At 35.2% G+C, this 22,372-nt stretch overlaps 2 protein-coding genes across 2 annotated transcripts; both read right to left on the bottom strand.

Moving 5' to 3' along the window:
• Positions 1–9,686: 9,686 nt before the first annotated feature.
• Positions 9,687–13,653, bottom strand: LOC131673095 (glucose dehydrogenase [FAD, quinone]-like). Its single transcript, XM_058950806.1, has 3 exons — positions 13,139–13,653; positions 10,351–11,624; positions 9,687–10,272 (listed from the first exon to the last, which is right to left on the bottom strand). The coding sequence occupies exons 1-3, from the start codon at positions 13,650–13,652 to the stop codon at positions 10,135–10,137; spliced, it is 1,926 nt and encodes a 641-aa protein (XP_058806789.1). The 5' UTR covers position 13,653; the 3' UTR covers positions 9,687–10,134.
• Positions 13,654–15,209: 1,556 nt separating this feature from the next.
• Positions 15,210–17,233, bottom strand: LOC131673104 (glucose dehydrogenase [FAD, quinone]-like). The gene is made up of 3 exons (XM_058950818.1): positions 16,780–17,233; positions 15,423–16,696; positions 15,210–15,353 (listed from the first exon to the last, which is right to left on the bottom strand). The coding sequence occupies exons 1-3, from the start codon at positions 17,231–17,233 to the stop codon at positions 15,210–15,212; spliced, it is 1,872 nt and encodes a 623-aa protein (XP_058806801.1).
• Between the last annotated feature and the right edge of the window lie 5,139 nt (positions 17,234–22,372).

The raw sequence follows: 22,372 nt of genomic DNA on the forward strand, positions 1-22,372 counted from the left end.
TCGGTATCCATTACGATGAATAACTCACGCACCTAGAGCTTCATATGCGCTCCCCCTATAATTCCCTAGCATCAATAATTCCGCTCGCAAAACTGCCTGCTTCTGCAGACACTCACTCTCTTCCACTCGGCATATTTATAGAACACAATGTCAATGTACCGAGACGACAAAGACGCGGCTTTCTTTTTTCGATCGCGTAATCTGGCCGCGAAAATACACTTTTTTTCGCGAAAATCCATCGATATCCGTTGCATATTAGTCGTTGTCGTTCGCGTGTATGTGGGCTAGTAGTCAGTGTGAGTGCAGACCCAGGAAGGAAGAAAGGAAGGAAGGGAAAAAGAGCGTGGCGTGGGCGACGTCGCTGCTACCGAAAGAGGAGAAGGCAGCAAAGCGCGTCGAGGGTGCAACGTACTGGGGCAAAGTCGCGTGTATGTGTCTCCCTCTTTCGCGCGGCGTTGCCGCGGCTCTCTCCTTCCCCTTGCACGGATCTCTTTTGCACTTCTGCGCCTCGGCTCCTTTGTCTGCTGTATTTGGGCTTCGCCCTTTTATTTTCGCAATGTCTACTCTCTTTCGTTCGTTTTTTTTTCTTTCTTTGCGCACGAAAATGAAGCGAGCTTTGATAATGGGCGTAACATGCTAAAAAGCAGTATTTGTGAGTATTGTTGATGATAATTTTTTGGAATCATTGTATTTCTGGATTGTCGCAAATTTATCAATAATACAAAACGTTTATTTTTACAACGTATCAAGAATTCGAAATATTTAATCGGACGCACGATCGTAATAAAAAATAAAATTATACGGCAATTTGAAATTTAATCAAAAGCGAATCACAATAACGAAAATCAAGAAAAATTGATAGTCCATGCATCGCGTCTGTCAAAATAAATATTTACACCGCGAAAAATATTGAAAAATCTATAAATAAACATGGAAAAGAGGCAGGGAAAAGATATACACGCACGCGAATATTACCCAGAGTACTCGGGTTACGACAAGCGCACCCTCGCGAGGCTTCCTTCGATTTTTCGCTGCGGCGGCGCTATGTCCCCGTTCGCTTCAGTCTCGCACACAACCAAATTGGCCACCATCACCTCCTGGCTCCCAAACCGATTTTCGCGACAAACCCCGCCGCCACCACTAGCACCGCAACGCGCCCTCGTCACGCGATGATACGCACTTTCTTTGTCTCTCGCTAAATGGGCTTCTCTCGCTTTCGGCCTGGAGGGGCAATTCACGAATACTTTTTGCCTGTCTCGCCCTTTCTTTGTTACCGATATGCTTATTACGTAATTCTGCTTTCTCTTTGTGCTTGTAGAGACAAAAGTATAGGTTTGTTAGAGACATTTTACGTTTGTTATATATTAATGCGATACTATCGATTACCTTGTAAAGATACTGTGAATAAACAATCCACTGAGGTTTCATAAACCTTGCTCTTAGTGAGTTACTTATATCGGATAAATTTTTAACAACATTGATTCAATATTGTTTCATTGTTAAACTAAGAATGTGATTTTCCATGTAGAAAATTAAAAAGACGAAATTCCATTTAAACTGCAGCACAGTGTAGTTGCCTCGAGTGAAATTTGCAGATACATATAAAAAACATCTACTGTTTGTGTATTTCAATAGATCGGACATTTCATGAAATGCCTCCACCTTCAAACTGTGGAAAATGCTGTACACGCATCATAAGCGACCTTCCAAAAATAATCGATCAATACAATTGATTAAGTGATTGATACGAAATAAGAGAATTTAATTTTCAAGTCTGGAGGATGTATTGGTCTGTTTGAACTTTTCAAAAATTTAATAAGATTAATTGTCATATCTTCTGATCAACTATAGCTTGGTAAAGAACTCACGAAGAAAATCTAAGGAAAAGTCCGCACAAAGTATCCAAAAACACGCTGTAAAAAAGTATCACCGACAAGCACTATATTCAAAGCGAGTTGAGGCACTTCCGTTGCGACACCATCACACACTCCTGTACAGAGGGGTGTAAAAGATAAGGCGGGAGCACGCGTCACGACGCTCGAAGTCGGATCACAAAGACATTGACATTGAAAAGCTTTCTCGTGGCGTTGGTGAGCGAAATGCATTTTCATATGTCCAACTATCTTATACTTGGCAATTTCTAAGTGCTTGGCAAATCACGCGACTCAAGACTCCGAGCTCTCTTCTTTCAAAGCCCCGTGAATCAGCGGCAAAATGACCAGTTGGATGTTTTTGCTCTGGCATGCTAACATGCGAGAGCAAAGCGATAGATACCTGATTGTTAGGCTTCTCATTCGGGTGGCGTGATATTGCTTTCATAAGTGCAGATCGGATAATTATCTTCTTCCAGCTACATAAATATTCGGAGAAACCCATTATACAGTTTAAATAAAAAGATTATTATGAAACAGATATCTGCACTAAATTGATCAGTAGCGTGCAGTTATTATCAGCCAACAGTTTTCTAGCTCAATTAGAGGTGTAGCCACACAATTCACGCATGGTTTTCATTATCCAAAGACAACCTCGGCAGCGTTATGGAGCCTTAGTTATCGTTAACAGTCCGCGCATTTTTCAGGAGAGTGCCGACGCGGTGGATTTATTCTCGCACGTTCTCTCCCCTGTGCCTCTTCTTTTTTTACTTCGCACACGCGTGGCTGCCTGCAGATTGCGAGGGAGACGCATTCTCAGACGGTTTGAAGTCGAAGTTACCGAGGGTGGCTGTAAAGGGTTCTCACTTCGTTTTTTTTTCTTAAGCTTACACCAAGAGAGTGAAATGAATAGATTGAACGACAAGTGTGTGTACTTTTTAGTCTGGAAAATTGAAGAGGCGATACAATTATTACGTAAGATAGAGAATAGGACGTTTCATGCTTATTTCTATAGAAAATTAAACGTGCTTCCATGAAAAGAGATTTATTGCGATACGTTTTTTATTAGTAAGCACACAAAAAATTGTTATTTCGTTTATCGTTTGCGAAAGTTTGGTTGTTTTTATATTTTTAATCATCATTGACCTATCGATGTTATAATCGTCTACAGCTTGCAAAAATTTCTTTTTCATTAATAATCATTTGAGTCCGATGATTTTTATTAATTATTATTTATGCATTGATATTTAGCAAAAACATTTTGCTTATTCATTACACGTAATTGTAGGCTATTTCAGAATGCAAAACAAGAAGATAGATAATTCTATCAAAAAATTCAGAATTCTTTATCAAGAGCAATACAAAAAAAAACAAAGAAAAGAGGATACAAATTGCCGAATAATATGGCGATTCTCCACAGTCATCGCACTATACATCAGGCAAATCTATAGGCGTCTGGAATAAACGTTATACAAAAAACGAGATCAACTTGATTCGCGGATAAAAACGTCAGCCTCTCCGGCATACATCATGGAAAGCTCATCACTCATAGCCTCTCCCGCGCACATCGCTCGAACAAAAAAAAAAAACTCTTTCCAGTCTTGGTTCTTTCTCTCGCGCGTCCGATAAGCTTTAATTTATATACGCGGGCGCGAGCGCTTCGTCGTCAATGGCCGAAGAAACGATGATGAATGCCTCGCTATGGAAAAAGTTCAAGATCAGAGAAGCGCACAGTGGCGACCTCGTTCCGTAAGTCACGTCGCGCGCGGCTTCTTTGTTCATTGTAGACGATGCGTCGCTGATTCTTTATAATTTCCGCGAACTACGATCGTGAGTGTCGGTAAATTTTTTGGCCTTTATAAAACAAAAACTCATTGGATTTCTCTTTTAAATCGTAAGAAAGTAATTAGACACTGGCCGTGTCAAACTGATTAAAGTTCGCGTGACGTTGAATTGCAGACTGCTCGAAATAAATTCGAATTATACGCGAGTAAGAATAATGATCGCAGCAAATGATTATCGCGTACTCGCAGCTAAGGGCGTGCTGTCTTGGCTACGTAAATGCAGAATTTGTTTTCCGTTATCGCTACTGTGTATTTATGGTTCTTCGCTCGTTTGTACATTAACGGCCGCAGTGATAAATGCTGACTTTGATCCTTGAACTGGTTTAATATGTATGCGCTGATACGGGGCCGTTCTGCAATTTATATATAACATTTTTTCGCTGATTTGTTTGTTTGCGGAGACGCTTATCTTGTATATTATGATTGAATGTTGAAAACTGTATCTTTATTCGCATGCATTATCATTGCGTCATGCGTGAAAAATATTTTGAAATTGTTTGAAAATTTAGATTTTTCGAGATCGAAAGCGGCGTTTCCAAGCACTATAATTATTCTGATTTTCTCGCGGTGACTGATTTGTCATTGTCCTTGGAATATAAACTGGCACAAATTTCGCCTCGTCTCGTTTATTTTCTTGTGTCGATAAAGAAAAAGGAATGATAAGGACAAGCTTTAAACCGCGGGGCACCTGAAGTGAATTTTCTAACTCTCGAGGATATGAATAGTGTTTTACTTTTTTTTTTTTTGGACGCTTATGTACGTATATATACATACGCCCGCAGCAGTTCGTCGCGCGGCTGTTCACCAGTTCAAGGTTATGGGGCGATGCACCACACGCGCTATCGCCTTCTCTAGCTCGCGAGCAGCACAGACCAGAAATATACCAACGCAGTCAACTCCCTCCACATCACACACTTTCGCCGCTATCTCTCTCACACACATGCACATTCTCACACTTTCTAGGTGAGCGGCTTCATCGCTGCACACGTCTGCATATAAATATGCCTTGGAGGCGATGCTATCGGACATTTAAAGTGACAAGGGCGGCAACAGAGATTTTAAATCGGCTTTTGAGAAAAGAAAAAATAGACGTGTCAAATGTGGATTACCGAAGTCCTGGATTTTGTTTGCGCGCTTCCGGTTGTGATGAAGCGTTATCTGGCAAATATTCATTTTTCCAGAGATTCTTAAAAATACCACTTTGACATGATTTTTCAATGTACTATACAACTCTTTCATCTAGAGTTGACGGTGGTAACCAGTCGAATACATTAATGCAATAAAAAATTTCTCACATCAGTTGCGTTACAGAAGATACTGAATCATATAAGTATTCATTGATTATTCGATTATAAAGCTGAGTAAATAACAATGAAAAAGGTCACCACCTATCTTTTGAGATATATTTGGTACGGTAACCTTGCTCCACACACGGACAGCTGTTTTTGGTAAAAATACTCGCGCTGTTATCCTCTTTTCTCTCTTCTACTGTTCTTCTTTTAGATATCCATGATTCTTCGAGGAAACCCAAGAGTGGCCCGACATTGGTTTTTTCCTTTTCAAATTCAAGCCAGATAGAACATTTCTGTGGGATGCACTCTCGACTTCGAACCTGATTGCTTTTTTTCTCGCAGGAGAGTTGACCTTTACACGTCTCTCCCGGCTGGCTTATTTTATCCGACGACAGTTTTTATATTTTTATATGTTACTCGTTGATTTGGCAAATGGCTTGTATTTTTAAATTCTATCGATAAAAGGCACAATATCTCCACTGAATTAACGATCGCTTGTGAATTTCACGCAAAAAGCACAAAGCTGAGAAGTTAGTTAAAATGACAATAATTTAAAATTCCAGGCAGATAATCATTGGAAGAATATAAATTACAATCGTCATCGAAAATATTTGAGCTAGTACATGCGTACGGTATTGACGCGCAAACGAGTATCAATCGGCGCGACGTCTGGTGAACTCGTAATTTCCAAAGAAGACGCCGCGATAAAAAGCAGTATAATGCGCTCTCTTGATCGCACTCATGGTCGATGCTTTTAGCTGCAAGAGCGGATGTGTCGAAAGTATTATTGTCGATAAAGTTCAAAGTAATATCTCTCCTCGTCTTTTTCTCTGTCGCACGAGTATGTGCTGACCTTAAACGCACCCTCTCTTTTCAGTCGCCGATGATACTCCGCTGTTGATACTTATACACGCAGAGGAATATATTATGAGAGATGAGCACCGTCCGCGCCGCCTTTGTCTTCTCCCTTCCCCGCCGCAGTGTGGAGACAATGAACTTCGCCAAAGGGACGACGCACTTTGCGCTCGCTCGCTTCAGAGACAGGCCTAGACGCAAAGGGAAATCTCTCTCTCTCTCTCTCTGTAAATTACACGAGCTACACTGATTGACGCGTGTGCAATTACTACGCCAGCTAACAAGTCGCATACTAGGGATTTTAAGCACAGGAGCAGTCGAGAGTGTTTAATGCTGTTGGACTTAATTGATGAATGTATAATTGATGTGCGAGAAACAAGTTTTATTGGCGCTTTTGGTTATTATAGACAAGTAATGCTTCGAGTCATGTACCGCATGTTTGTTTTTTGAATTGCTCGTAAAGGAATTGCCAAAATAACGTTCTATTCGATGCTCTCAAAGAGACCTTTGACTTTCAAAATCATATTTATCATGTAACGCACTTCAGTGTCACTGCAGCTTGACGAAAAAAAAGAAAGAAAGAGCAGATTTAATCCTATCAGAAAAGCAATTGCTCGAAGGAACTACGCATTCATGAAAAGAAATAAGGAGCGCATGGTAGATCAAAAGGATATGCCGCGTCACACTTATGTAAAACTATCGTGTTAGGTGTTAAATGCGCTACTACTACCATCGCCGAGCGTGTAATTTATTTATAAGCTTGAGCGTATAATAAATCGACTGATTAAAATTACATCTGCTACTGTGATTAAGTGAGAAAACTATTTGTTACGCATAATTTTACTTTTTAACAACTTAATTAACGAATGTTTGGAGAGCGTGTGAAGCGCGATTTGTATCATTAGCGCGATATGTAAATATCTAAAGAATACACTTTATATCGAGGAAACGAAACAAAAAAAAAAACGAAAAAAGAAAAGACAGACGAGTAACCCTCGAGCTAGTAGTCTTGCATATTTTATATTTACAACCATTGCGGTCGAATCGAAGTCGACGACGGCGGGCCGTAACAAATTGACTTGAGTTCGCATCGCAAAAAGAGAGAAAGAGATACGGTCAAGGTGCGACGTACCTCGGATCAAGGCCGCTTTTGCCTATCCTTCTCTTTCTCTCTCCGTCGCGCCTGAGTCATTCGGAGCGTGGCCTCCTCTCTCTCTCTCTCTCTCTCTCTCTCTCTCTCTCTCTCTCTCTCTCTCTCTCTCTCTCTCTCTGTTACAAGTGCATCGAACCCAATGACCGTTGCAGCTGCACGGGAGGAGTTTGCGCTCCGTCGCGCTTGGCTAACTCTGCTCTCGACGATACTCTGCATTCCGTCAGATATTATTGCCCTAATGGAACATGGATTATTGGGTCCGACCAAAAATATACAACTTTTTTTTCGAGAATTTGCCGTACAAGAGAAGTTTTCTTCTTTGCCTAGTTATTGGTGATAAGAGTTTTGTTAGTATAATGAAACTAATAGCTTGACGCAAACTGCAATGATAGTAGATTTTGTTATTATAATGGATTAAATAATAGTTCACGACTTTTCTTTCATGAGGAGTCGAGTTCAAAATGAAAGCAATGTCAGTACTTGATCGTGCATCAGATAAAACTATAAGATTAAATTATCAGAATGAACTTTGATTTTAAATTTAATAACACATATGACCAGTAGGTGAAACTAGTTTTGGTCAGGCGCGTTGGTTAACCGTTTTTCCCGTTTATAACTTCACTTATTGATTCGTTGATGTGCTATACATTTGAAAATTATTATCAAAGTATTTGTTAACATTTAATTGATTCATAATTAACAATAGTAGCAAGAAACGAACATTATTAAGAAAAAAACATTAACGAACATAAATAATTTCTTTACTATCCTTTTGCGCCAGATATACTGCAACCTAACATACGGTTCACGTTGAATTGAATGAGTGATGGGTAGCACAATGAAGAACGAGCACGAAACAGAAAAAAACTACGTCTAAATAAAGAATGAAAAGCGAAATAAAAGGTATCTAACGCGTCAAAAAGAAAGTAAAAGATATAAGGAGATGAAGGGGGAGCATCTGTAATACGTAAGTGACAGAGAAATGGCACTCTCGAAATTGCACCAATGCTGCCACGTTGTCACCGCGACAGAGAGAGGGAGAGAGAAAGAGCAATGTCTCTAGACTCTATAAATATATGAGACACAATTCGCAATAAGAACGTCGATGTGTGTCGTTCATTAATAATAAAGATAGTGAGCGATTGATTTTCAATTATAACGACTATGTACGATTATCATGCCAAGAGCGCCGGCCTTCCCCTACTCATACATATATTCTTTGCAGTTCTATTTTGGTACACTTCTTTTGTGTTTTGTCAGCATGAGTTGAATATAAGACATCGGGAATTGTTAATGACGGTGTACAGCTTACAACCGCAGAATTTGCGATTAGAACTTTAAATTGTTTCGCAAACTGTTGTCGTTCGATAAAAGCAATTCCGCAATGAAACTAGGAAGAATAGAGAAAACAGCGCCGCCATTGACCAAATGAATATTTGGTGGGATTCGAAGATACAAGTTCGTGGATGAAATTAGCTTGGCAAAATTTAGACTCGAACTTAGGGCTGCAGGATTTGTTCTGGGAACTCGTTAACTGTCTCAAGTCGACTGGAAGGAAGGATGCAGTGAGCAAAACTCGTCGGGTTAATGCACTCTCGTCGGCACAAGCGAGAGAGAGAGAGAGAGAGAGAGACGCTGCAACAAAACGCATGTTTTTATACAAGCCTTTTGCCTACAGACGCTGCGCCCGACTGGCACACTACTACCATTGCCGAGAGCATTGCTATAATAATTGCGTTTGAGTCGAAAATTAAAGGGGCACCTCGCTTACTCTCGTAGTGTAATTATCAATTCCGTACGCTGCGTTCTGACCGTAATTTAAATACTTCAATCATGTAATAAAAGCTGCCTTGCGTTTTATTCATTATCGTCGCAGATTCTTCTTTTATTTCACTCGTGCAATTATATCAGGTCAAATATTGCTCTACCCGAGAATTATTTTTTTCGTTATGCCCAGCTTCTATAACCAAAATAATATTTCTCCTTGAGAGAGCTCTTCTCGGTCAGTTACCTCGTGGCTTAAAAAAAAAATCAAGCCAAACAAAAAATATAACGCACGAGCACGCGATATAGACCCCCATCCCTTGTAGAGGCCTGCAGCAGAGCAGAGATCCGAAAAAAACACGTTCGAGCCTTGAAGCGAGAGACGAAAACAAAAGCTAAAAAGTGTTTTCGTGTAGGGAGCCCCTTTTACATCGCGCCGATTAAAATTCTCTCGCGGGGCAGGGCCTGTCCTCGAATCCGACACCATATGTGTGTATATGTATTTGTGTGTATGTGCAGCAGAGAAAGCAAGCATGCGAAGTTCACTGTCCTCGGCCAAGGCCGATGGGGCACCGCCCCACTGAACCAATTGTGCCGGTTTTGCCAAGCCTCCACTTCGCGGGCTCTTTTTTCGATTCACAAACTCACAGACACACACCGGTGCCGCGATACGTTCTGGTTCGTCTTTTATAAAAACTGAGCAAGACACAGGCGATAATTGTCGATTCGACAAGATCTTTCATTTCACTCTCGTGTTATCAGATTTTAATAAACATTAATATTTTTAATTTTAATTTTAAGGTTTACCGTAGAGAATGTAATGTATGAATATTCTTAAAATACCTTATATATTTAAGTACTATAATATAATGGTGGCTTATATATTGAAGTATTATCATGTATACTCTCAATCCATTTGTTGCTTTTACCTACAACAATAATCATTTTTACGCTTAGTTTTTTCAACATTACTATTATAACATTAGGTAATATAGCGAAATTATCTAAAGTTTACAATGAACAACAGCTATTGGATCATCCTTTCGAGCTATTTTGCAAATGCATGTTTCATGACAAAATCTAAGTTCTAAGGATCTTGTTGCACATTTCCAATAAATATTTACATTTGACATATAATTTTGACATATTTGAGTTATTGGGTTATTAGGTGAATGGAACTTACTTATACAAGTATATTTGAAAATTTGTCTAATAGTTAAATACAGATAACAAACAATACACATCGAACATTTCGTACCGGTTTATTCATGCATAACTATTTCTTTCTATAAAGATTTAAATATAATAATGTAACAATCGGAACATTTTTGCATTTCATTAGTTTACGCCTATTATTAAATATAACCGTGATCTGCTTTTACTATATCTGCTCCTTTTTCAGCAATTGCAATTGTCGGAATGTTGGTATGCGCGACAACAATATCTGGCATTATAGAAGGATCAATAACTCTAAGATTCTTTATTCCCTTTACCTATTACAAGTAAATATCTTATTAAGACATTTGTAACTAACTAATTTGTAAGTAATTAAATTATAGACAACTGTATACCTGTAACTTTGGATTCACCACGGTGGTCGGGTCATCCTCTTTTCCCATTTTAGCAGTTCCTGAATAATGCCACAGAGTAATGCTAAATGCTCTCAACGCGCATTCCCAATAGGCATCAGAATCTTGTTCATGATTTTCACAACCCCACATTTGACGTCTATACAATGTCGATCCATGTTTTTGCATTGCTTGTGTCTCGCTAATCTTGATTGCCATACGAATAGCCGCGATGCTGGCTCGAACATCATCTGGATTTTCAAAGTAATTGGGATATATCCTTGGGGCATCGGTTGGTTTTGAACTTCGCAACAAAACCTTTCCTCGACTTTTAGGTTTCAATAACATGGGCCAAATTGTCCAAGCACGTTCGTAAACATGATCACCCCATAACTCTTCAAATTTATAATCAGGTTGTTCGAAAAGTCGGTGAGCCAGCCAAAATGATAGTATACTAAGACTTGCGAGCATTAGTTCAACATTCGGTTTGTCATCATCAGGGCTCGGATTGTTGGTGTTAAAGTAACCTAGACCTTCAGCGCCTCCGACGATTGTTCCAAGACCCTTTCGTTCGGTTAAATAATCCGGAATAGTAGGATTGGCTGGATTTAAAAAGTCTTGCAAAACAATTGATGTGCTATCATTGACTAGAAATACTAGACCTCCGTAACCAACATGATCCATGAGATGTTGACCTACAGGGAGGTCGGCTATAACATCGATACCAAATTCGCGTAAATGATCGGCAGGCCCAATTCCAGACAACATCAAAAGGTGCGGAGTCCCTATTCCACTTGCCGACAATATGACTTCCTTTTTTGCAAATACCTTTATTTTTCTTCCATGCTTGGAAAATTCAACACCCTTTGCCGTTTTCGTATCAGGATCGATTATCACTTTGTTCACATGACTGCGCATACTGACCACTAGATTTTTGCGATTTTTTATAGGATACAAATATGCTCTATTAACAGATAACCTTTCACCGCCTCTTTGATTCGTTTGTATGTAATTAAAGCCAGTTAATTTTTCTCCATTGTAGTCTACTGAAGAATAACCTAACTCTTCGCCACCCTTAACAAAAGCATCGGCAAGAGGAGTTTGATACGGAGCATTAATTATGTTGACAGGTCCACCAGTACCACGATACTTAGGATCTGCATCAACTAATGTAAGATTGGCATTTTCAAGTTTCTTAAAATATTTTAACATTCCTTCGTAAGACCAGCCTGGATCTCCTGTCGCTTCACCCCATTCATCGTAGTCACTTTTCGTACCTGAATAATATGTAATATATTAGATAATATATCTTAGATATGTATAATAGTATGAGTATTTGCAGCTTGCTATGTAATTAAATTTAAAAGTAAATCTTGCCTACTTAAAAATGAGATAAAACTTTGCAATTTTCGATGTTTGTTGTTAGATATTTTTAATTTCTCATTTTTTAAATATGTTTGGAAAATCGAAATTTCCAAATTCACTGTAAAAAAATCTGAAAAAATTTGAGAGTATTTCTTGACTAATTTTAAGACATTTTTGTTCTTAGAAATTTTTCACTAAACTTAATAGTTTTGGAGGAAAAAATTCGTCAAGTTTAAAAAAAAAATTTTTCCTTTCGAACGCCATTTTGTGTTCGCCATTTTGAATTTCGGAAAAAATCCAACGGCATTTGAAAGAAAAGACATCTATAACACCGATAACAGTGTTTCCAATGGTGTGTGCAAAGTTTTTCCATTTCAAAATATACTTTTTTTAGAACAAAAACGCGAAAAATTTGTCAATTTTCCGGAAAACCGGCCTATAACGTTTCCGGCTTACAATTTAGGTAAATTTTGTCAACGGCATTCGAAAGAGGAGGTCAAAATCTACAAAATATGATGCTTGATAAATTTTTCATACGATTTTTTTTATTATAAGATATGAGGATGAAAGTTAAGAAAAAATTTGTGTTATTTGGGAGGAAAAGGGTTAAGCTGTCGATAATAGGGATATTCCATATATGTGAAAATATAAAACATCTTTTCCGACGTACAAAGCTACTTGAATGAAAAATTGTAATTGATAATCATAAAGATTACACAGTAACAGAAAAATTGAAATAAGTTAGGGCCTTTAAAAGATTAACTTTATTTTACACGATTTATATATGATGGTGTAATAAATCTGAATCGATCATCAGATTTTAATCCTTAAATAGATATTAAAGTCAAATTTCGTTAATTTATATATTTTTCATGAATTTGATTTATCTAAACAATTATGGAGTGTCATTTTATATTTGTATTGAGTGAACTTCATATATAAATAAATTAACATTTGCCTAACAGTTTGACTATATTTTCTTAGGCTCTGTAAATTGCTTAGCTCAATTATAGGTAACGAAAGTGAACAAGATTGTGCTGTATTAAATTTGAATAGAAAACTAAATTTATACAATAATTATAACTTTCTATTCACTGTATTTAACAGACAGAAAGTGTATAAACACCTGGTGTTTACAACCTTTGACAAAGTCAAAACACGAAAAGTGTAATAATAAAAAAAGTACGATTTTTAAAGAGTTTAGTTTTTCTTGCCTAATTAATCCTTCTCATATGACATGAATCGCAATCGTTGTAAATATAAATTCTTTCCATATATGCAAATTCAAATTTTTCTTTATTATATGAAGTTTAATAATGTTTTCTTTTGTTTATTAATATTGAATGTAGAAAAAAATTTGTATGATAAAAACAGATTTTGTTAATTAAAAAAATGTTAAAGACCAATAATATTTTATATACAATACCTCTGCAAGCAATCATGAAGTTAATTACACTGGAACCTCCCATTACCTTTCCTTTTCGAAGTTTACACTGATTATTTTTAAATCCTAAGCAATATTCATTAGAAGGTTCGGATTCGTAACCCCAATCGATAAAAGGATCGAACCATACAGCCACACCTGCTAAAGGTATATCAAACAAAAGATTTTCGTGGCCTCCTGCTTCGATAAGTAAAACTTTGGCATCTTCGACTTCGGATAATCTCGCTGCCACTGTAGCTCCAGCACTACCAGCGCCCACCACGATGAAGTCATACTCTTCATTATTCGACGGAGTTTGATCACTGTGCTCTTCGCTTGCATGCTTTAGAAAATGTAAGCCGAATCCAATCCCTCCGTACACATCCTTGAATGTATAGACTATTGAATCCCTAATAAATTTCACTCCATTTTTAATGTTGTCGAAAATTCCTCCATGTGCTGGATTATTAACCGCAAAAAGTACGATTAGAAATATTGAAAACCACTGTAACTTCATAGTGACAGCTGTAGACTAGTCAAAGAAAGAAATAACTCTGGCATAAAATAAGCGCGCATTAGCCATTAACACTTCCTCTAGTCATTAATTTGCTTGTGAAAAGTATTTTATCTAAACTACACATAATGTGTTGTTGAAAAAATTATATTTTGAAAATTAAAGTAATATAATATTTTTAATTACTATGCAAATTTAGAATAATAGGAAATATTATGAGTAACTTATTCATGTGATGCTTGCTCGTGTATTATACCTTGTTAATAAAACTATTACTAGCACGATTTCACTAAACCATTCTGATATAATTATTACATGTTTTGCTATTACAATACGATATAATCGCATTTTTTGTACATCGAACATTTTTGAAGCAATTTTTCTAATTTTCATACCACTTTAAAAAGTGTCAACTTTCCAAATATTTTTAAATTTCTTCAATCATTTGTATTTTTAAAAATATCTGTGATAGATGAAAAATTCTGATAGAGATTGACAGATCTTGAAAAAACCTAAGATTTATTACTCATGACCTTTTCGCTACGATGCTTTTTTAAGAAGTTACAAGCGATTAAATATCACTATTAACAAAAAGTGAAATGTAGATTTACCATACTTTTAAATACACATACTAAGGTTTTTTCAAGATTTTTCAATCTCTATCAGAATCTTTTACCTATCACAGATATTTTCAAAAATACAAGTGATTGAAGAACCTAATAAATCTTTTGAAATGTGATACTTTTTAAAGCGGTGTAAAAAATAGAATAAATAACTTCAAAATTTTTTGTGATCCATATAAAGTTAGTATTTCTCTTCTACTTACATTTGCCTTTTTTATTTTAATTCTAATATCAATAGAATCGGAGATATCCTCGTTTAAAAAGTGGCTTTTCTTCCATAAAATTTTTGGAAATATATGACCGGTACTATATGTAATAAAATAAAATTTAAATATATTTTAATATAAATAGTTTCAGTTGTGTATTATTATATTATATTATTGATACTCAACCCCCTAATCAAGAGTTTTATGCTCTTTCAGAGGTTAGGCAGTTCCAGTCGAGTATATGTAACTACTTGTAATTTCATTCAGTCTAATTCTTTACTTACGTAGATATGTCATTGAATTAAAAATTATTTATTCTCTTGATTTGTTAATTTAATTTGAATTGTTTCAATATATCTACAATTTTCATCTCTGAATTCCTACATAAACAATGAATATTTTTAACGTGCCATACTTCCAGTATTAGTTTTCTTTTATATCTACTAAAATATCTAGTAATAAAAAATAAATAAAAAACATAATTTTTATAACACAAATAAAGTCAATTCATGAAGTGAAAAGAAAATGTATGATATTTTTTTATAGACGGTAATAATGAATTTTATTTTAATAAAATGTATAGTTATGAATTAAGCATGATTAAAAATCATAATTTCTAATAGTAATTTCGTTTTTAAGGAATATAAAGGTTATAAAAGTTAATATAACCAATAGAATTTTCATATCAACATTTGGTAACGGAGATAATTCAAATAAAAAATTAGTAAAAATTACAAAGTAATGAAGCCCCAATTGGATTTTAGTATATCCGAAAATTTTTCAGCAATTGCAATGGTTGGGATGTTCGTATGTGCAGTAACAATATTTGGCATAATAGATGCATCTGCTACTCTTAGTCGTTTTATTCCCTTAACCTGTAATCCACATTTAATTCCAAAATCAATTTGTGAACCCGTGAAAATTATTAATTAAAACCTGAATACCTGAAGCTTGGTATTGACAACGGCAGTAGCGTCATCTTCCCGGCCCATTTTGCAAGTACCTGATTGATGCCATAAAGTGATAGTAAACGATCTCAAGGCGCACTCCCAATAAGCATCTGAATCTGGTTCATTATGTTCACAGCCTGGCATTGGTCGTTCAAATAATGCAGAACCATATCGCTGCATTGCTTCCGTTTTGCTAACATTAATTGCCATACGAATACCTTTAATAGAAACACGTACGTCATCTGGATTAGATAAATAATTAGCAATGATTTTTGGATGTTCTCTTGGATTGGTATTCCGTAAGAGTATTTTTCCTCGGCTTTTAGGTTTGATTAAAAGTGGCCAAATAGTCCATGCATGCCGATAAAGTTGATCGGCGAAATATTTTTTCCAAAAGGAAGAATCTACTCCGAAAGAAAAGGGTACAAAGTAGTCAGAAACTGCGCTGACCGACGCAAACATTAGTTCAATGTTTGGGATTATATTATCAGGACTAAGATCGTCCACATTAATATATCCCAAACCTTCAACACCACCTGCCGTTGCAAAATCACCTGTACGTGCATTCAAGTAATTAGAAATCATTGGGTTTGTAGGCTTTAAGTACTCAGGAATAACAATTCCTACGGACTCGTTGACAAAAAATGTCAAACCACCAAATGCAACATGGTCCATTAAATTTTCTCCAACTGGAGAATCTACTAAAACATCAATACCTAAATTTCTTAAGTGCTCAGCTGGTCCTACTCCAGATAGCATCAAAAGTTGGGGTGTAGCAACTGCACCTGCAGATAATATTACCTCTTTCTTAGCAATAACTTTTATCTTTTTTCCTTGTTTCGTAAATTCGACGCCATAAGCAGTTTTTTCAACAGGATCTATCAGTATCTTGTTGACATAGCTAAGTAAACTGAGAACAAGATTTTTTCGATTTTTTATTGGGTGTAAGTAGGCCCTATTAGTACTCAATCTTTCGCCATTAATTTGATTGGTTTGCATGTAACTAAATCCAGTTAGTTTCCGTCCATTATAATCGACAGGTGGAAATCCCAGTTCTTCGCCTGCCTTGACAAAAGCTTTGCCAAGCGGAGTAAAGTATGGAGAATTCATTATATTAACTGGCCCGTTGGTGCCGTGATAAGCAAAATCAACGTCAGCCAAAGTAACATTAAAATTTTCCAATTTCTTAAAATACTTCAACATTTCTTCATAAGACCAACTTGGATCTTCTGTCAATGTTGCCCATTCGTCGTAATCATTTTTTGTACCTGTTAAAGGAATTTTATTGTTATATTCTCATAAAAACAAACACGAACATTTTACATAAAAATTTTTTTTTCTAATCCAATACCTCTGGTAGCAATCATGAAATTTATAGTAGTAGAACCGCCCATAACTCTTCCTTTGGCTACTCTACATTGCTGATTTTGGAAAGCTAAACAATAATCGTTTGATGGCTCAGTTAGATATTTCCAATTAATATTCTCATCAAACTGTAAAAATAAAGCAAGTAAAGGTACATCTACAAGTAAATTTTCATGGCCTCCCGCTTCAATTAGAAGCACTGTCACTTCATCGATTTCACTGAGCCTTGCTGCTATGGTTGCACCAGCACTACCAGCACCTACTACAATAAAGTCGTATTCTTGAAGATTTGGTGGCGTCTCATCCTGCAGTTCTCTTTCTTGGTACTCTATAAAATCTTGAGTGAATTTCAAACCGCCCATTTTAATTGTGATCAAATTCCATATTGACTGAACGATAGTTTTCAAATCTCCATAAAAGCTAAATATTGGATGGGGCATTGTTGAAAGTACTATTAAAAATATTAATGCGGAGTATGCCATCATATTGAAATTTTATAAATCTGGTATAACTGAAAAATAAGGCACTTTATAGTTCTCTGCAAAAACATATATGTATATTAAAATGTTTTATTCGCTTCATATTGTGAAATAAACAATAAATAATTTAACTACAAAATCTTTATTCATAAATTGCAATTAGCAAAATATTGTTGTATTCATTGATAAGATTGAATAAATTATCACTCTATATTATAATATTTATCGTATTTTCAGCTCAAATATAAATAATAAGATATTTGTTAACAGAACTAAATGCTAAACTTTGAAGCGCAGAGATTTGAACATTTAAGTGACATTTTTAAAAGTTTAGGAAAAATTATAAGCTCAAAAGATTTTTAATGCTTTTTATCGGATCCGAAAGTAATCATACAAACTATTGCTAAAATAATTTTTTTTTGTGGAGATTGCTGTTTATAACTAAAGTAATTGAATCAAACTATAAGCTGAATTTTTCCTAGATAAATCTCTAACGAATCAATCGATGCACAAGATCTGAAGCTATGTAAGTCACATTTCCATGTGGTTTTTTCATAAAGATATACGCTTCGAAACTAAGGTGCCAAACTTTTTCAACCATACGTAAATTTAGTCTATCAAAGGCAACGGGTACGTATATAGTTAAAAATCGACAAATCAAAATAAGATGCTTACCTATATATTGATTTATTTATAAAAATTAAGAAACAACGGGTCATTTTCATAAAATTACAAAACTCTTACATATCGCGCCGTATTCATAAATTTATTAATATAAAACTACTATAACTTTATTAATTGTACTTGGCAAACTATATGAATTATACTGTCACAATATAGGTATATTATAACTGTAAATTAATTATACTTGGCAAAAAAGATATGTCAACTTCGACGGCCGACACGATACTGGTATTTCTCTAGAATCATTAGCCAGAAGAACTCACTGACTCTGATTCTTGAGAAACTCTACTTTGGGATTTGTCTAATTTCAATTAATTGCTAGAGGTTTAAGCGGTGACAAATAACTACTCTATTTAGTATCTATTAGATTCTCTCTTCTCTTAAGTAAAAAAGTATAGTGGAATTTTTTTTAACTATACAACATCAGTAACATTAGGTTTTAGCTTTATTATTGTGAAGGATTTATCAAATCTGATTTATAAAAATATCTACATTTTGTTAATTTTTGTAAGTTATTGTAAAACTGGATGTAAGAAAAGTATATTCAATTGTGGTTTTGTGACCGAGAAATAATTAAAAAATTATTTATGGTCGGTATTAAATTCAATTAAAAACCTAGATATTTTTTATAATAGTAAAAACCTTGACTTCGATTTGAAAAAGGTGTTCATGACCAAACATCGAACTAGAAAAAACCAGATTGCTCTTAATGAAGTGTCTTCAGAACTATTTTTAAATGGTATATTTTGATTCTAATTCAACCTGAATATTAAATGTGGATCGACTATAATTTTATATTCTTAGAATATGACATATATTTTTATACCAATTCAACATTTAGATTATTGATTTCTGAACAATATTATAAGTTCTAACGTTTTTAAGATCAAAATTGATTTTTCGAAAACTGTATTATGATTGGGAAAAAATGGCGAGGAAAAAGAGGTTTCCGAGAAATATAAAATTTTTAAATTTATATGAAAAAGAATTGAATTGTGAATTTTACGTGACAGCAATGGAGTTATGAGAAAGAGAATTAAGTATCGAGCCCCGGGAAATGCGTTGAGGATCGGTAACCCCCAATATACTCCACGGACCTGGAGGGGATTGACCCAGACACCCCCTCCACATACCAGACGTACGCACGCTGACTTCAGATTCTCCCCCGACTGTACATACACACCCTTGCTTACTCTCGCTCTCCTCTCTTTCTCTCTCTCTCCTCTCTTTCTCTCTCTCTCCTCCCTCTCTTTCTTTGTGTGCTTGTGCATCTCTCGAGTACGACCCAGAGAAATCCAAACAGAGCTGAGAGAAAGTGAACAAGAGAGCGGAGAGTGAAAGAGCAAATGTCTAAAAGAAGAATGATCAAGAGCGGCGATTTTACAAGAAGTTTTATTTGATGAAGAATATTTCTTTCGTCATCGTATTTATTTACAAATATCTAATGACTATATTGGTTTTGTTGAATGTGCTGAATGGTAAATATGAACTTGAAAAAGTTTCGACAAATATCTAGTCATTGCAGTATATCCTCGGAAGTAAATTCAAACGTCGAAAAATAATTTATAGCAAAGCGCAACTAAGGGGACGTGATAGTGCGGTAGTCTGATAAAGGAAGCTCTACCACCCATGCCGATGGTCGAAGTATTCGTCTGGCCAAAAGTTCATCCTCGTACAGTCGGCGAGACTTCTATGGCTGCTAAACAGCCCGATATCCCACTTGTTTGTTTTTCTACTCGCGTAACTTGAGCTGCTACTTTGCCCTTTCGATTAAACGTTGTCCTGAAAATTTCGTTCTCGTAAATCTCTTATGTTAATATATCTTTTTTCCATTACATAAAATCTATTCGGATTATAAAACAAAACAATGGATATTTTTCGGTGCAGGTTTTATGCAGAATTTTAGCTGCAACGATGCCCGTGAATGCCTGCTTTTAGGTGAAACAGCACAAGTGGACAAGAGTGGAACGCAAACAATGTCAACGTACCTTGATAGAGATAGAACCAGTTATATAAGTAGGTTAGCACGTCTGACGGTGACAAGGTATTACGCATTAGAGTGGACGAATAAGTTTCATCATTGTATTTATTTACTTATAAGGGGCTTGATTATGAATTTCATACATCGTTATACAGCAAACATTCTATGAAAATGTGAAAAACAAAATTGAAATTATTGTTGAAAACCACATTTGTTATTAGTTAAGGACATTCCAATTGAATCATCTTTAATAAATTATCTTTAACTTTCTTTACAAAACATAAATTACCTACGACTTGAAATAAATTTTTTTTAAATATTCACGAAGTTAAATGGTTTGTATTCAACATCAAATGGAAAAGATGGAATAAAATTATAATATAGATAATATATTTTTTGACGATTGTTTTTCTTATCGGTAAAATTTTTTTTTATAATTACTGTAAATATCATTGAATGTAATCATAACGCGCTTTTATTAAACAAACACCTCTTTCAACGTTTGCGATCGTTGGAATATTGGTATGTGCAATAATAAAAGGAGCAGTGATTCTAAGAATTTTTCAAGTCACCTATAACAAGCACATAGTTTATTTGTCTATATTTTCACATCACTTGAATTTTGCTGAGCTTGATGGACATGTGAATAGCCGTGAAGCTGGCGCGCACATCTTCGAGATCTTCAAAGTAAATGTGATATATTTTTGGTACTTCCCAGTAGTATTTTCTCTCCAATTTTGGGTTTCAGTAACATATTCAAAGTGTATGATGTGTAAATATGATCTGCCTACAACTCTTGAAATTTATGTTATTAGACATTAGACTGTCACTTGCCACCGTTAATTCGACATCCGGGTTTTCATCGTGAGGGCTTAAAGTATTGGAGTTTATATAGCTCACTCTCTGATCGTTATACTCGTACTTGTGATCGTTCTAAGCTTGTTTCTCTCTGTTAAATATTCAGATACAGTGGAATTGACTGAATTTAAAAAGTTTGGCAGAATAAATAATTAATAAATAACTAATAATAATAAACATTTAACCTCCGTAATCAATATTATCCATGAGATGTTGACCTACAGGGAGGTCGGCTATAATATCGATACCAAGTTCGCGTTAATGATCGGCAGGTTCAATTTCAGGCATCATCAAAATATATGGAGTGTCTATTGCACTTGCTGACAATATGACTTCCTTTATTGTAAACGTCTTTATTTTTTTCCAGGCTTAGAAAATTCAACGCCCTTTGCCGTTTTCGTATCAGAATCGATTATCACTTTGTTTATGTGACTACACATACTGATCACTAGATTTATACTTTTCATAGGATACGAGTATGTTTTATTAGTAAGATAATCTTTCGCCACTTCTTTGGTTCTTTCGTATGCAATATAAGCCAGTTAATTTTTCTTCATTATAGTCTACTGAGGAATAATCTAATTCTTCATCATCTTTGAGTGAAAGGCATTGGTAAGATATAATTTTCACCAGCAGGAGGAGTTTTATACGGTGGATTAATAATGTTGACAGATCCAACAATACCATGATACTTAGGATCTGCATTCACTTATGTAAAATTGGAATTTGTAGCTTTTTAAAATATTTTAACATTTCTTCGCTAGATCAATCTTGATTTTCTGTCGTTTCACTCCATTCATTATAGTCATATTCAGGACTTAAAGAACATGTTGTCTACTGAATTTTCTTAAGATATCTAGAATAGTATTTCATATTTAGAATAGTACAGTCGATACCTTATCTAGTATACTATTGAAGAAATCAATAGTATACTATTGATGAAATTGAAATTTTTACCACAATGAGAAAATTTTCAATCGCAAGGGAAATCGCTAACTCATTTATAGCGAAAAGAATATTATGATTTATTTTTATTACGAACAAAAGTACAATATACTTAACCAACAATTTTCAGAGAAATCTACTAACAATATGTAAAGATAAACATGGAAATTACCAGTATTTAAATGATTTTTATGAGCTGTGTTGGTCTTTATGGCGAATTTTGACATTTGATTTTTTGAAGAATTTAAGTGTTAGATTTCGTAAAACTATTGTTTATTTACTTCAGCCTTAAAGTGAAGTTTTTTAAAATTTTCTTTTATAAAAAAGAGAATTTGACATAGTGAAACTAGTTTGTTTGTAATCTGAATGGCTGAAAGATAGCTATGTGATTAGTTGTTATGTCATAGTATATGTTGTGTACGCTTACGAAAGATTACTGCAAATTTTCGTAGATAATTCAATGTTTGAAAAGTATATCAGTATAGTTGGCATGAATTTAATATGAATTGATTAATTCAACCATACCAATCTCAAAATAAAAACCAATAGATACCTCCATAGAGAAATTAATTGGACTTTGTTCTAGACGAAAGTTTAATTTCAAATAAACAATGGAATAGACAATAATAAAA

This window comes from Phymastichus coffea, unplaced genomic scaffold, assembly GCF_024137745.1.
Source record: "Phymastichus coffea isolate CEN01 unplaced genomic scaffold, Cenicafe_Pcof_1.1 PCOF00168, whole genome shotgun sequence".
Classification (NCBI taxonomy): Eukaryota; Metazoa; Arthropoda; class Insecta; order Hymenoptera; family Eulophidae; genus Phymastichus; species Phymastichus coffea.

Excerpts from the sequence above, each read along its gene's own strand:
- LOC131673095 (XM_058950806.1), bottom strand. The coding sequence starts at position 13,652 with ATGAAGTTACAGTGGTTTTCAATATTTCTAATCGTACTTTTTGCGGTT. Across the intron at positions 11,625-13,138 it reads CTTCATGATTGCTTGCAGAG|GTACGAAAAGTGACTACGAT; the intron begins GTATTGTATATA and ends CATATTATTCAG. Across the intron at positions 10,273-10,350 it reads TGGTGAATCCAAAGTTACAG|GTAAAGGGAATAAAGAATCT; the intron begins GTATACAGTTGT and ends TACTTGTAATAG.
- LOC131673104 (XM_058950818.1), bottom strand. The coding sequence starts at position 17,233 with ATGCCCCATCCAATATTTAGCTTTTATGGAGATTTGAAAACTATCGTT. Across the intron at positions 16,697-16,779 it reads TTTCATGATTGCTACCAGAG|GTACAAAAAATGATTACGAC; the intron begins GTATTGGATTAG and ends TTCCTTTAACAG. Across the intron at positions 15,354-15,422 it reads TTGTCAATACCAAGCTTCAG|GTTAAGGGAATAAAACGACT; the intron begins GTATTCAGGTTT and ends TGTGGATTACAG.